The sequence below is a fragment of the Dermacentor variabilis genome, chromosome 5 (genome assembly GCF_050947875.1).
Source record: "Dermacentor variabilis isolate Ectoservices chromosome 5, ASM5094787v1, whole genome shotgun sequence".
NCBI classification, from domain to species: domain Eukaryota; kingdom Metazoa; phylum Arthropoda; class Arachnida; order Ixodida; family Ixodidae; genus Dermacentor; species Dermacentor variabilis.
Window position 1 is genome coordinate 89734647 of NC_134572.1, and position 15330 is coordinate 89749976.

The window sequence follows — 15330 nt, forward strand, 5'->3', positions numbered from 1 at the left end:
CGACGGCCCGGAAAGGCGTTGGTACTTAGTTCGAATCATGGAACAGGGCTAATTTTCTATCAAATGAGAAGCTGTCTTCCTGAGAACCCGGTATGAGTTTCCTTTGTAGCTTTCTGCTATACTCGCCTCAATGCCAATTTTCCCGTTGGTGTACTTTCAAAGTGTCCCAAAAGGCGACACGCTGCTCAGTCAAGAGCAAAACTTCCCAAGAAACATAAAACACTCGAGGCCTCTTGCGACAGTAAAGCAGTGAAGAATGCTTCGCCTGCAAAGCGCACTTACGCCGCAAGCTACTCTGATTAGATGACGACATGCTCTGCAGCTTACTTGCTCTGAAATTCAGCTTACTCTGAAATAAAGCAATGAACAAAATGTGAAAGCGAAGATCATAAAGAAAAAGAAGTAGCGGTTTCTCCACTTCACCACTGGAGAACGCTAGCTGCGCCAGCAACGAAGTTTCGTTCTGCGCAAAAGCTGATAGGTCGCGCGAATCTGCGAAGGTTTACTCAAACAGATACCAGACGAAATAGTGTAGGACTCACTGCACGTAATATTGCCCCAGCTTTCGCGTCAATGCTTCGTAATGTGGACGAAACTTCATATATGTTACTTTGGTACGTTTTGTTCATTAGTCACAGCAAAAGTTCAAACGTGAATACAGCAGATAAAGCCCGGAACATGTCCCTCTGAAGTAATCTTCCCCGCTAGAAAAGGCAGATGCCCGTTATCAGTGCCTTGTGATTTTGAACTTGAAATTTGGAGAGCAGGCTACACGATCGCTCCTGATCAAAAAAGAAATCTTTGTCCGTAGATGCGCATAATACGTTTTCCTTCAAACGATACTGCACGCAGCTGAAATGCAGTCTTTTTCCTTCAATTTTTCAAAAGTAACTCTGTTGATCCCGCTGTTCGACTGTGCCGCAAGAAGGCCATAATGCGAGCCTTTGGTCCCAGTAAACGGCTGAGAAGAGAGCAAAGTTCCCTGCGTCGGGTTACGAAATTAAAGAAAAAGGAAGTTGCATGCATTGTACCACTAACTATGTTGAGCTGGCATCATTTGTTGAGTGCGTTCGCGCGCAGCACCTGTGTAAAATTACCAGAAGCCAGAGAGCAAGTGGACTGTCGGTGACCTCTGAATGAAGTCAACATCAACAGCGTGCGAGAAAACCGCAATCAAATTTCCGGGCCGCTCTTTTGAGCACGTGGACCACCCGCAGTTTTCTTCGTTTCTTAGACACCACGGAACGCCCTATTGCGAACAGGTATTACATTTCTGCGCTCTTACGAAAACATTCCTTTGATCTCACTTCACGTACTTTCGTTTATTTTGAATCTGTCGCTCTTGCTCTATATCTACTGTAGGCACCGTTCTTTTTACTATATATTTATTCATTTATTTATTTATTTTTCACAAACGGCGCTTTTCCACGTTTTATGGCCCTTACTTCGGTCAACGAGCAGAAATGCGAGTGCATGGTCGAATATACAAAATATTAACTGAATAATGTGAGCGCAGTACTTGAAAATATTTGTAAGGCTCACGTTTCGCGCTCTTTCGGTAAACGACTATAGGAATTTTGATGGAGGCCGGCAACTATACGCTTACATAATCGCCACGCTGTGCAAGAGCTGAAACGGTTTTTATTGACTATAGTGAAAGGAAGAATACATGTTGCTGTCTGTGTGGATGCCGGGTTCCCAATCGAAGTGGAGAGCTTTGCAGAACTTACTGCATATAGAAATTACCAATGCGCTTGATTGGAAAGAAATGGTGTTGTCTGAAAATTAGAATTTCGGCATCAGTGACCGATTTATAGTGCAGCTATGACTTAAATATATATGTGATAGCCACCATGGTCCGATTCTCCACAATAAATAGCAACATAACGCTCTGCGGAATTGTAGCACTTCGCTCTTCCAAGAATTGCATCAAACATTGGTGTTTGTCACATCATTCCCAAACATCCAACAACATAAGACTAGAATGCAAGGCTATCGATATGGTGCTTTCAGTGAAATTGCATTTGATAAGATGTAGGCCAAGCAAATCACTTTAATTTCAAGATTTTACTCTAAGGTAGCCAGAACTTTCGCGTTGATTTTCCTGATGTGGATGCTGCTACTCAAATCAGTGCAACGAGACAAGCGCATCAGTCTAATCGTTAGTCGAAACTGGCTATCGCGTGTCCTTGTGAGAATGTTCTCGTCCAGCAAAGATCAACGAAAGCTCGATAGCTCGGAACGACTCTACGACGTGTGGTAAAAATGTGACCTCGAAGTTTGGTCAGCAAGCCAGATCCATCACTCAACCATTTCTCCTTTTTCTCCGCGCATCATGATTACACTATAGCAGCACATACTGCTGAATTCTCACAAGATGGGGGCGAAATGCGAAAACACACGTGTGCTTAGATTTAGGTGCACGCCCAAAACCCCAAATATTATTATTAATAATTCTCACAATGCCCTTTCTTGCGCAAAGCCTAAAAATATATATAGGTAAATATAAACCCGTAAGCTTTATAATTCGGAAACCACTACTAATATTCTAGCACATGTACTGCTGTCGTTTTTGCAATCAAGCCATTCTTTTCTCCTAAATTACCATTAAATTGTGCGTGCAACATCAACATGTAGGTAAAAGTGTAGATTTGTTGAACATTTGGCTCTTGTTCTCAGTTATCCTTTGAACTTAGCCTTATTTCCCCATGAAAGGCAAATCCGTAGGACTTGGATACCTGCGCATTCGCATTGACCCATTATTTCTCGTGATGCCTAAAAAGGCTCAAAATTTGTAGAGATCGACTGTCGTCGCATGATTGGAAATAGTTCTTTTTTACTGTCATTCTGTAGACTCAACATGCGTCCGAAATGAGGCAGACGCTCAATTTGTCCCGGCCTCCTTTTTGTTGAATCGTGGCTATCCATACGGCAAATCAAGAGCTGCTCGCATTCTACTCTCCCCGAAACCGAAAAAGTGTCGCCTCTAGCCTACTGCCTTTGCCATGTTATAGCACAAAGTTGCTGCTGAATTGTGACAGGCCTCGCATGTAGGACGGACAGACACTACCTTATTTGGCCCACGCACACACACACAAAAAGACACAGATATATATTATTTGTTCGTTTATTTACTTAAAGAACTGCGAACGATAAAAGAAAAGGAAATCAAGAGTTGCAGGAGGGCTGCTTTTTCAATACCAGAAAAGCCCATTGTCTGTGCCGGTGGGAGAAAAAAGTGCCTGCCTTTAGAATAAAAAGAGTAACCTCTGAGCGCTTTCGCATTGTTTGTATAAGGATTTCGGAACTGCAAACAATACAATGCGTGGAAATAGAATGCGGATAGGAGAACAGTGTGGGCCATCGTAAATTGAAAAATCTGGCCAGACATTCGAAAGCCGATGGAACAAGTACGCCCGCCCACGGACAAAATGAAAACTGTCCTTGGATGTTCTGTTTCTATAGAATTAAAGGATGTCCGGCTATGAGCGAATATGTTGTGGCCTCAATAAATAAAATAAAAGAACGAAACGCGCTAGCAGGGATAAGAAATACGATGAAGTGAAAAAAAAGAAATAAAAAAACATAACGAAAAATTTTTGATGGACAAAGCTGGTAAAGATTTTCACTGAACGCAACGGGCACACAGGAAAAAGAAGGTATTCTTTGTTGAAAACGAAACAGCGGAGACCAGTTGGAACGATAACAGTTCGGCAAAACTAAAAAGAAAGCTTAGACAAAAGAAATTATTTGGTTTTCGACTTTACCTCAGCTCGAGATAATACTGTCAGCAGTAGTGTACTTCAGCATGATATATCGTTATGAACGACCGTACTCTGCTGGTTAAATTATGCAAACACATAGTTATCTCCTCTTTTTTCTGAAAGAATTCTACCAGTCCATTCCGTTGGAATTGTCTTCCTCGCACCCACTGGTGGTTATTGCGAGAATAGAGTAGTCATGAGATTAAAGGATACGCTGTTGCTTAGATGGTGTCATGGTGTCAGGCCAAATGCAAAAAAAGGTATGTCAATGTCGACAAATTCCTACAGTAATAAAAATTTCAACAGTATTAAAATTCCTATAATTATAAAAATAATGATCATGGTAAAAAAAGATGGAATAGTTGCTCGCAGCTTGTTCGGAGAAACAGGGATAAGATTGACCATATGAAGAACGTGCAACGGTTACGATACACCCTAATGCGAAATTTGAGTGCAGCTCTCAACATGTTTTCATTTCGCGTATATTGAGGGAAAGAATTGAGACTGAAACAACTGCACCGACTGGTAGTGAGGCTTGCCGTCAGAGCCTTCGCAGAGGGAGGGGGAGTTTTGTAACGCTGGCATGATGAGTAGCATGAGAGCCAACTATGAAAAAAAGGCGACGACGAACGCGCGAGCAGTGGAACGAGCACATTGGCGCAGTTACGCCGTGGGAAGACGGTGCTCAGCTTTGGAACAAGCGACTAAGAGCTCCGCTTTAAAATAACAAAACAATTATGCAATACCTGTAAACGCTAGACTCTCATGGCACAACAGGAAACAATGAGATCTGAAAACTGTTCAAAATAATGAGATGGGCGATCGCAGCAAAGAAAAAAAAGTGTCGTGTGCTTACCCAAGGGATTCATAATCGTCCTGGCGTTTCTAGGCTATGCGCAGTGCAGTTTTCTAGCATTTCGGCCAACATAAGTAACAGCAGCTTTAACACTGCATCGAATTCTTGTTGGCCTAATCAGTTCTCTTGATATGTCGGAGTACTTTCAGTTAATCCTTCACATTTTTTCTAGTGGTGACTGTATAATAGCTATAGTGGCGGGCTGTAAAAGTCTGCGTGTGTGAGGAGCGTTTACCTGTCATCATCACTCGTCCTGGGTCCCCTCCCTGGATGATTGGAAATTGCCTGTGCATTCTTGCAAGCACAAGGCCACAGAATAATTCCTGCCCTTCTTGTAGCCGACTGGACTCGTCCAACGCTTGTGACAGCTAGTGAACATTCCTTGACGAGTCTGCGGAGAACGGCTGCCTTTGTGCTCTTTTCAGAGTGCAGCTCTTAGGCACCCGTTCCTGCGTTGAGCGTTGGCGTGCCTCAGCATCGCTCCGCCTCTGTCGGCATAAGCCAGCGAACGAGCACAGCGAAGGATGACAGAGCGAACGTAAAGCTCAGCAGATGATGAAGGACAGCGATAGCCAGGAGAGCGCTAGGAGAAAAGCGGAGAGGAGAGTGTGGCAAAAGGGTGAGGAGGAAAGCGTATAGTACCGCGCAAGCCGGTTTCTGCGGTGACGAGCGCTACAATGTGGCGCCATAGTTGTGTACCGTTCTCTACTCACCGATGGCACTCAGCGAGCGCGTAGACTGATACCATATATGGAAATCATGGGCAGATGTATGCATGCGGCGGCTGCTGTGAATCGTACCTACGCGTCAACCACACGCTGCATTTCGCAATGACCCGATTACCGAAGCAGTTGCGCTACTCTTTTCTCCATTTGCAATGTGAATCACGAGATAGATTGTTCGCGCCAGCCAATATATCGCGAACTGCAATCAATAGCACTGTACTGAAATTTTCCATCACAGAGTGTCGTAATCGTCGGTGATGTTTTTTAAATATTGCTTCTTTATCACTTCTTCGCATATCCCCCTCCTCAAGTGTAGGGTAGCCCGCCGGTCACTTTATCGGTTAACCTCCTTACCCTTCCTTCTTCGTTTTTCTCACTCTCCCTTCCCTCGACAAAACTCAGACACCGTCGTCCTCAAGACATCCTTGTGTAGACTTCTCTCACTGAATCTGACTCATTTCGTATTTCCCTTTCGACATAGTCTGTGAGCGGTGCATTGCATAAACATAAAGCTTGCATGAGAATAAAGTTGCGACTTTTGCAGTAGATAAATATAACCATTGCAAAATTTTGCACGTGGCATTGAATGAAACTAAGCACAGTTGTACGCATTAAGGCTATACTCCTGTATTGTGTTGAAATAAGTACTTCAGATGAATTATATAAAAACTTTCTCTAAACGAAAGGAATCTTTGTGCGAAATTCAGTTCACAGAGAAAAAGAGCCATCCTTCAGTGTCTTCCCAACAATAGTCACGCACACTCAGGCATCATGTAAACATATGAGGGCATATCATAGCAAATGGCTTCATATAAACATTCTGCTTTGCCCAAAGCTTACTCACGTGTGAAGTATTCATGAAGAAAATGCTGTTTAGACGAATTGCCACAGGATATGGGCACGGTTGCATATGTGCGCTCTAGTGCACTGAAACCGCCGCAAGACGCAAATCCTGAACATAAAAAGTGTGTATATGTAGCGGTTCAGACTCGTCAACGTGAACCTGGCGACTGCAAACGTCAGCTGATCCACTACGTGAGCCAGAGCTGGAGAGTGCAGAATCATGTCGTTTTGAGTAAACAGCGCGCTGGCGAACGTATTTTGTGTGCACGACACAGAACGTCGGTAAACACGTCAAGGCGTCCAAGCAAGTCGCGTGTGAGGAGAATTCGTAGCTCGCGCTTTCGTTTTCTTTGCCGCGACATACACTTAACGCGAACCACAGATGCAACTTGACAAGGTGACAACTCATGAATTCCGTTCCATCAGGTTTGCATACTGTCACTTGACGGTCATACAAAAATGGTTTTATTTTATAGAGAAGTGAAGTTTCATTCGTATTTTATGAATGACGTGTCCATCGAAAGTCCGACCGGAGTCTATACGCGGACCGACGTGATGCTCAAAGACAACAGCCGATATTGCTTATTATTATAGATTATTATCAATGGGTATAATTTGTGTGTGTTGTTTTAAACAACAGATTGTGTAAAATAGTAATTGTGAAAGAAATCGTAGCGAGTTCATAACGTGCACTACGGCTCATGTGTGACATCTTGTCTAACGTGGAGACGACATACTCATGCACCGACTGGACCTCACATTATAAAGATTCCGGCTGTTCAGTGTTTCTTCGTAATTTTCGAGAGGCATGTGCCTCATTTATTTTCTCGTGGTGGCAGTGCATAGCCATTTCCATGACCTATGAATAAGATACTTTACTACGGAACTGCAGAATTTTGTGTCTAAATAAAAGCTCTTGTGATTCAGCTAAAATGCGAAGCTGTAAATATGTATTGTAAGCGAGACTTCGTGTCTTTATGAGAATGCGCACGCAGAGTAAATTCAAATGAGTGTGGCTATTGATATTGAATTCGGCCTTATTAAAGCAAGAGTTTCGCAAACGTAAAAATAAAGAACGCCCTACAATTAGTTATTATGTGCGTTGTTATATCGTCTGAAATGGTTATATGACGTTGTCATCAGTTTCTGCCTGTAGGGGGCGAGTTTAACGCTTACTTCGTCCACTACGTGAAAGCAAAAGTAAAGATGCAGTCTCATACAAATACCATTGCTTTATTTCATTACAAACAACTCCTGCTACGTCGAAGCTCCTGCAGGCCTCGTGCAATGACAACAAAAATGGAATGAAAGGAGAATTAGGAACCACCTTACTGTGGAGTCTCCTTATTTTGTTCCAACTGTTTACGCCTTCACGAGGGCAAGCACGGACGTCAAGCCCACTCCGCACCAACCTCTAGAGTACCGTTGGGCGTAGCACTTTCAGACTTCGATCCCACAAGCCTCGACTGAAATTTTTTAAAAGAAGGAAGTCGGAAGTACGTGGAAGGGACAGATTAAGAAATTGGTTACAAAAAATGCAAATGGAAACCGGTGAATCACGGTGGCATGTTCAGTGACGCTCCTTCTTTATTGGAAATCGACGGCGAACGGACACACCAATCGAAGCAAAGTCGTAGATGGCTGGGGTGGAGCAAGCCTCTTCGCCAGAAGCGCACACGTGGTATTTGGGCCACGTTGCACAGGCGCCCTAAAATAGGCAGAAAAAAATGCTGTAAAGCGGAAATAGAAAGAAAGCCGGATAACGGACACTGGAGGGTGCTTTAGGAAGGACGAGGAGCGAGACGCGGAGAGCAATGCACACACCCTGTGGAGAGAACGAAGAACTGGCTCGGCTGTGTAGCGGAGAATCGAGCGAAAACGATTGAGGCAGGGCTGGCAGGAATGAAAGAAGTTTGCAGACTAAGATTAGAGCAAAACACACGCAGAACAATAAGAGGGGATGGGGGGGATGGCGGAAAGCATTTGCACAACTCTTCATTAAGGAACACAATTGAAGCGAGGCGAAATTAGCTCGCGCCCACTAAGTTGGCGTGATGATAATGGGCTTAGAAATTACTCGCTTTATCTTGTGATTCGATCCGATAAGACAGTTACCGTCAGCTTTGAAATTGCACCACTCGTTTGGCCAGCTATACACTCGCGTCTATAGCTTACCACGACGTACTATTCCCTAGAAATCTGCTTTCTAATCCCTCTTGGTCTCCTCTAGATCCGAGCGATGAGGCGAAAACGACGGCGGGCGGCGAAACGGGCGGCGCCACCAGTTAACTCCCTGGAAGAGTGGGGCGAAGGCCACTCGCTCACAAAGGATCAGCGGGCCCTAATAGTTCGTAGGAGCCGTTAGAAGCAGCAGTATCTGCCATGCTGCTGCGGAGGAACCGTGGTGATTGCTTCAGCCGCCGAGCTCCTGGAACCGACGAGCGCCCCTTTGTTCGCAACGCACCATTTCAGCCGTTAACAAAGTGGCCTCTTTAATTGGCTGGTTTCGCTGTAGTATTTAACCCCCCTTTTTTGTATTGCCATCTTTTTAGGGAACTGACTTGCATTGTGGGTGCTCACAGAAGTAATTACGGTTGAGAAACGAAAGTAGAAATATATACTTCAATCGATAACTCATGCTATGTGAGATCCAGAAGTTTCACAATAGCGTCTTTTTTTTTTCTTGCCCTTCTGTTTCCTCTACAGTTTAGTTCTCGAAACAGTGTTCTCGTTTCCTTAGAATAGATTGTTCCGGCTTTGCTAGAGCCGGACCCTTAAGCGTACTTATAAAGAGATATGATTCGTGTTCCAGAATTTTCAGTGATTTGAATAAACCCAGCTCTCTCTGCTACACCTTATTCTGCAACTTGCGCACGTTTCAAATTTTCAGATAGAACATGATCCCGTTCTCTATTTCTCTATGCCTTCTCTGTTTTCTTCTGCTTCATTTATTTTATTACCTTTTCTTGAAGGAAACCTGTGCAATGAAGATTTTCATTATAGATATCGATAACGACTCTCAGTTTATCTATTGTCCCAGCTGCAAATTCTTGAAAGAAGATCAGTGAACATTTTTGTACCGTGAAAATACAAAAAGCCTCTATGCAGCACCAAACCTTTGATGCGGAGATGATTAGAGATAAGAGAGATCAGGAACATATGTTATTTTACTTTCATCATTGCGTGAGTAAGGAAACAATATTCTTTTCCAATACCCTCTTAGAGAACATGCATTCATCAAACTCTTACGTGCCTTAATAAGAACTTGAAGTAGGAAACGTATACAGTCGCGACACATTTCTCAGTGAATGTTTGCGGAACCTTCAAACTGCGGTTGTCGCTGATATTCAATGGGGAGAATATGCGACGCATAAGTCTAGGCAGGCTGACGCAAGACACTGTAGAGACAAGGAAAATTTGTGGGACTGTATAACTCAAAGGTATCAATACATAACTAGAAAATACGCGCCAGGCGGAGAGTGAAAGAACAATCTGTCACTTCCTGCCTGTCTCTCATTTCTTTAGTATGTGCGCGCTGTCGGCGCCATCAAAATGAAACGTTACCAACTCGCACTAGCTTCTACCTTTGTGCAACGGTTTGTGAGTGTAGCCCCACTATAATTGAGAAATCGACCTAACGTTCATTCAGAGCAATGGACGAGGTGATTCAGTTCAGTAGTTCGACGTGTAAAAACTTCCTTTTTGCCTTTTTCCTGCTTGATCCTTGCATTTTATTTCTCGTTTATTGGCACGGGCACCTCTGTGCGTGAGGGCTCTGACGAAGACCACTGGACTAAATGATGGCTCAAGGAGGAGACGTGCTTCGAATGTTGATTGAGATCCATGGAATGACGTGGTACTGCAAATATGAGTTGAAACCAGAAGGAAATTTTCTGAATTTCTTTTTGTGGTTATCTGAAGCCGATAATTTTCTGTGTTGTGAACGCCGGGGCTGAAGTACTGAAGTTTACAGCACCAGAACTCCATAGGAAGCTTTCACAACAACTTTCACACAGCGTAGTATACTATGGTTGAGAGACTACAATCATCATTTCTTACAAAAGAAAGCGCATCGTTTATGCCTACTAGCGACGTGCTTTAATTAGAAAACACCAGTTATTGCAGCAGCCACAAAGTCAGGTTTCAAATGAAAAAAAGCTACGAAGAAATTATTACGCCTTTATAGGTGGATAAATCATACAGAAACGGAAAAAGAAAACAAGTGTTCCTTTCACACCTTCACTCGGCGCTCACCACTTTCGTTTACTCCTAGGGAAAGCTGCCATGTTATTCACGTCGAAGCCACTACGTGCCAGCGAGACAGAAAAAAGAAAAGCGCGAACAAATGTCTTCTCAAAACGCCTGAAAAAAAGAAAGTCAACTAATGCGTTGTAGGTTGTCCGGGCTCGTTAGACCATTTGCTGTCATTAATCTCGCTCGTAGCAGGCAAAGGACATTTATATTTATCAGACCATTATCACCCAGGCGTAACGGGCCTGGTGCCTACGTCACAAAAAAAAAAAAACGACCACCGCTTGAAATGGTCCATGGGGTTGTTCTTCAAAGCTTGTCTGAGCTGCTGCCTGATCATCAACTGTACCACATTTGCAACCAACAACGCACCAATAACGTCAATGGTAATCTATTTCCTGAACATCCTTGATGTCTAAGAAAAAGGGATTGCAGCTGATGTTTCTTTTTTTTATCAGTCGACTGTGAGTTCCGGCATGGAATGGTCGAGGGCTCTTTGTTCACTCATCAATAAGCCATCCCATGCAGTCATTTAGTTTTTCAGTATGTTGTTGCCATATCGGGCGGGAATAAATATTTAACAGTAGTAAATATGACATCGCCTCTTTACTGAAACCACCTCTTCCAAAACTGAGTTAACTTGAACGAGAACTCGTTTAAACATCCCTGTTATTGTTTTCTCATGGGAAATATTTAATGTATCAAATAAAATAACACATTGAGTTTACACTCACAAAAAAAGTTCAAGTAGTAAGGTGATACAAGTTTTCAGGCTACGCGTTATGCAGAAACCTATCAGTGTTATACCCTGATGACTTTCACTGTTTCGCTGCTTCATCTTAACGAGCCCTTGTTCGACATTGATAGCTTCCTAATGTGTGCAGAAGGTAGCATTTTCAAAGCATTTCGAGTAGTACAGTGTTTTTTCTTTATGGTTAAATCTTCGTGCTGTTTTTCCTTTTTTTGTTCATGATCACCGCCGAGATTTTCTATCATGAAGTTTTCTTGAAATTTGATGAAATGTTGATCCGTGTATTGTCTGCTTTGTTGTAGGAAATCTGTTCTTTGTTCAAAATGGGAGCGAATGGAAGCCCAGTATGGACATGTTTTGAAGAAAATTTTGCAAAAAAAGAATGTAGGCCCTAGACGCTGTGGGAATCCGTTGAAGGGAAGTTTTCTTTGTTCTCTGTGAGCAACTCGGTTATTATTTAACGGTGATTTGCAAGTATTGCAAGTATAAAGCGCATGGTCAAGTTGGACACATATTCACCGGAAAAATGCCGAGTTCAATAAAACGTTGTGAAGCAATAGCAGGAGCCAAAAGCATATTCAAGCGTTAAAGTCCATATTGTGTGCACCCATTATTAAACTAAGAAAACTAATATGTATCATCAAAACAGAAACGAAAGATGTGCCATGAGCTATGCGAAAATGCGTAGAACAGCCAAGAAATGCCAACCATGTTTTATCTTGATGGGCTTCTAAGTGGCTAATATTTCCGCCCTTCAATCTATGTTGAAAGATTAATTTTCTTCTCATAAGTCTTCTTCCTGTGATATTTGCGCTGAGTGAATTTATTCGCTCTTCTACCACGAAAGACTATATATATATATATATATATATATATATATATATATAGTAAGAAAGCCCACTGATGCCCTCTGAAGTGAGGTAAAATTTCGTGTGCATAACCATGCATTAACCTCAATTATAAGCGTAATTTTTTATCGGTGCAATGATAATCACTGGTTACGCTCAACAACGCTCGATCGTTTACGTATGCTGAATTCCAGAAATATGCTAGAAAAGAGTGCTTAGTTGACAAAGCTTCTTTTTTGTATCCTTTTTCATTGGTCAGTCACTATTGCTAACGATATTTCCTGCATCAAGATTAACTGCAATTTGTTCTTACCAACTTCTCTAGCGCAAGAACGGCTTGTGAATGCGCGCCTAACTTAATAAGTAACCTAGCTAGCAAAAAGCGCCAGACAAGATGAAGAGGTGAGATGTCAGCAGCCGGATGTGTAAGATCCGCTAGGCCAGCATTGCGTAAAACTTGAAGCAGCGCGAAGTGTTTTTAATTATTGTCTTCGTCTTCTTCGCGCTGCTTCAAGTTTTACTCAAGATGAACCAACTCGCTCAAATCAAGTTGTTGCCAGTATTAATTGCGTTTTATTTCGCAACTTTTACGACTATTATGCAAGAAAGTAAATTAATATGCAACTGTCTGTAATTGGGTGCAAATTCTGCACTTCTGAACGGTTGTAATAAGTTCCGATCAACAAACAGGCAAAGAAAAAAAATAAAGCTGAGTAGGCTCTTTGAGCCGACCGGAGTTCAATTATCGCCGCCAGCTTAAAACCGGTTACTTTCCGGGCGCTAGAAGTAAATCTCGAGTGAAAGAAGTGGTGAATTTAGGCATTAATCTTGGCCAACGTCTTTAGGAACATATTTATGCCACGTAAAAAATGGACAAAGAAAAAAACATCGCTCCTCGCGTCGGCTCTACGCTGATGAGCGTTTCTAAAAGGCGCCCCATCTAGCATAGAAAATTATTGATAAGGCCTAGTAATCTACATTTTTTTTATCATCTGGCCATGGAAAGCGCGTGTTTATTTCTTTCAGATTGATTTTCTTGGGAAGTGGCGCGCCTTCAAATCTACGCGTGTAAAACCAGGGGGAGGAGGGATGGGGCCAAGCGGCAGAGCAAATATATATATATATATATATATATATATATACTCGAGAAAACGAGAACTGCCTGCATGCAAGGTCTTACTGATATTCGACAGCTGTCTCAGTAAATTTACTGTTCCAAGACGTATTTTGGGCTTGTTGGTTCAGCGCCCTGTGTACGTGTCGTTCTTGCTCGTCTGGTCCCTTGTGTTCTCTGGCGCTGTTTAACTGCTTTTACGAGTTGGCTGAGTAGAAAACTACATCAGTTCTGCTAGTTCATTGCGTTGTTGCTGACTGAGAAATTTCAGGAACTAAAACTGACAAAGAGAGAAAAGCTGGAGGCAATGAGCTTAACCAGGCTGAGCGCTGTTAGCTACTTTGCACTGGGGAATGTAAGTAACAGCCAGAAACTAAAATGTGGAAGCAAGAGCAAGCACCACAGCTGGTACTAGCAGACAGTGGTACTGTGAAGAAACAGTTACTTAAGCTGAATACAACTCAATGGCCCCCTTTACAGAATTATTTTATTGACAGTTATGGTGAAACTGACTGCACCGCATTAGTCTTTTTGTCTTTCTGACAATGTGCACGGTTGTCATTTTTCACACACCAAAAAATTTCTCGAATAGACTCTACTACAGGTTTTCGTGCTCGTACATGACAGGCCTGGCCAGTCGGTAACGCCCATCATTCTGCAAATGTGTTTATCTTAAATGAGATAAGCAATAATCGCAAGGCTTACGGCTAGCTGTTTACATTTAGTACGAGCATTCCACTCGTTTCAAAGTGGTTTTCTGACCATTTTGTTTAGTTTTGCTGAAGATTTGTACGGCGCAACACATTACGCAGGTGAGATATTTTAAACTCGGATGTTAAAAGCAATGTCGAATTAAATTTTCATGGTGCACAGTTGTCAACCATACAGAGCGCGGTTCTTGTCAACAAAAAGCCTCGTTGTCCACCAAACAAATAAATATGAAGTGCGTTTTTGTAACTTAGTTTCCGCTTAGACACCAAACAATTGCTGGCTGCACGTGACTATGAAGCCATGTCTCTTTATAAAGTTAAAAAGCAAACAGCGGAAAGAGCTAACGTAACGCCTTTCACTGACGCAACTGAGGCTAACCATCCGCAAGTTCACTATTCAGACAGGAAACCTCATTGTCTATTGGAGAGAGCCGAAGCCACGCGGCCACCGTGGCTTGAGGATTGAACATCGGAGGCTTATCAGGCGAAATGCTAAAACGCATGTGTATTTAGATTTAGGTGCACGCTAAACAACCCGAGGTGGTCAAAATTTCCGGAATCCCCAACTACGGCGTGCCTCATAATCACATCATGGTTGTGGCACGTAAAGCCCCATAATTTATTTTTTTATCCAGTAATGAGCAGATCTTGAAAATCAGATTTTTCTTGCAACACCTAAACATAACGTGCCGGCTCCAAATGTTGTCACACAGCACAGCATAAGCTTAAAGATGACCCCTAGAACTTGTTTTCACACCTGCGGCGCAAAGCCTCCTTCATGCTGACACTTACCGAAGAGGCACAAGAGCATCCAAATAGCCGTGGCGGCGGTAGTAGAGCGCACGATGCCAGCGTATCCCACTCGTATGGCTCCAATCATGAACAACATAGACGTGAGTACAGAGACCGGACGAACAGGCGTGCAGCGTCAGCGTTGGGGGCACTCACGACCCCGTATTTGTTGTCGTAGCCGTCGCCCGCCGCGAGTGACCGCCCACGCTGGATTCGCCCGAGAGGAGCCTGTCCGGAATCGCCCGGCAAGCAGCAGGCAATTCCGGAGAGCCGCACATTCGGCGCGCGCGCCTGTGGAACGTGGGGCTGCGAGGAGCGGTCGCGACCACCGGCGCCGGCCCAAATGGAAAACTGAGGAACGCAGCGGCGGGCTAAGACCCTGCTCGGTTCCTGACGTGGCCGCTAGGCGAGGCGCGTCCATCGACCCGTTCGAGGGAGGGCCGTTTCACTGGGGTGGCCGTCGCTTTGCGAACATTTCTCGCGAACGGGATGCCCTACGGGTGTCAGTTGCAGTTGACTTCGCCGTATTATGTTTCTCAATGAGGTGAAAGAAACTTAATTCTTTCTAAATGGCGTGGTTTTTCGTAGCGCTTACTCTTCAAATAAAAGCGTTCACTCGTGAAGAAGCTGCAGTTACGTGCCCTGTGGATGCTATCATCAGTTGCTAATTTATCGC

The 15330-nt window shown here is 43.4% G+C and overlaps 1 protein-coding gene across 1 annotated transcript in view; it reads right to left on the bottom strand.

Annotated features, from left to right (window-relative positions):
• LOC142581921 (uncharacterized) overlaps window positions 1–14987 on the bottom strand; it is a 29106-nt gene extending 14119 nt beyond the window's left edge. The window contains exon 1 of the mRNA XM_075691364.1: window positions 14655–14987. Coding sequence (XP_075547479.1) covers window positions 14655–14751 — 97 coding nt within the window. The 5' untranslated portion in view covers window positions 14752–14987. The remainder of the gene's footprint in view (window positions 1–14654) is intronic.
• Window positions 14988–15330: the final 343 nt, after the last annotated feature.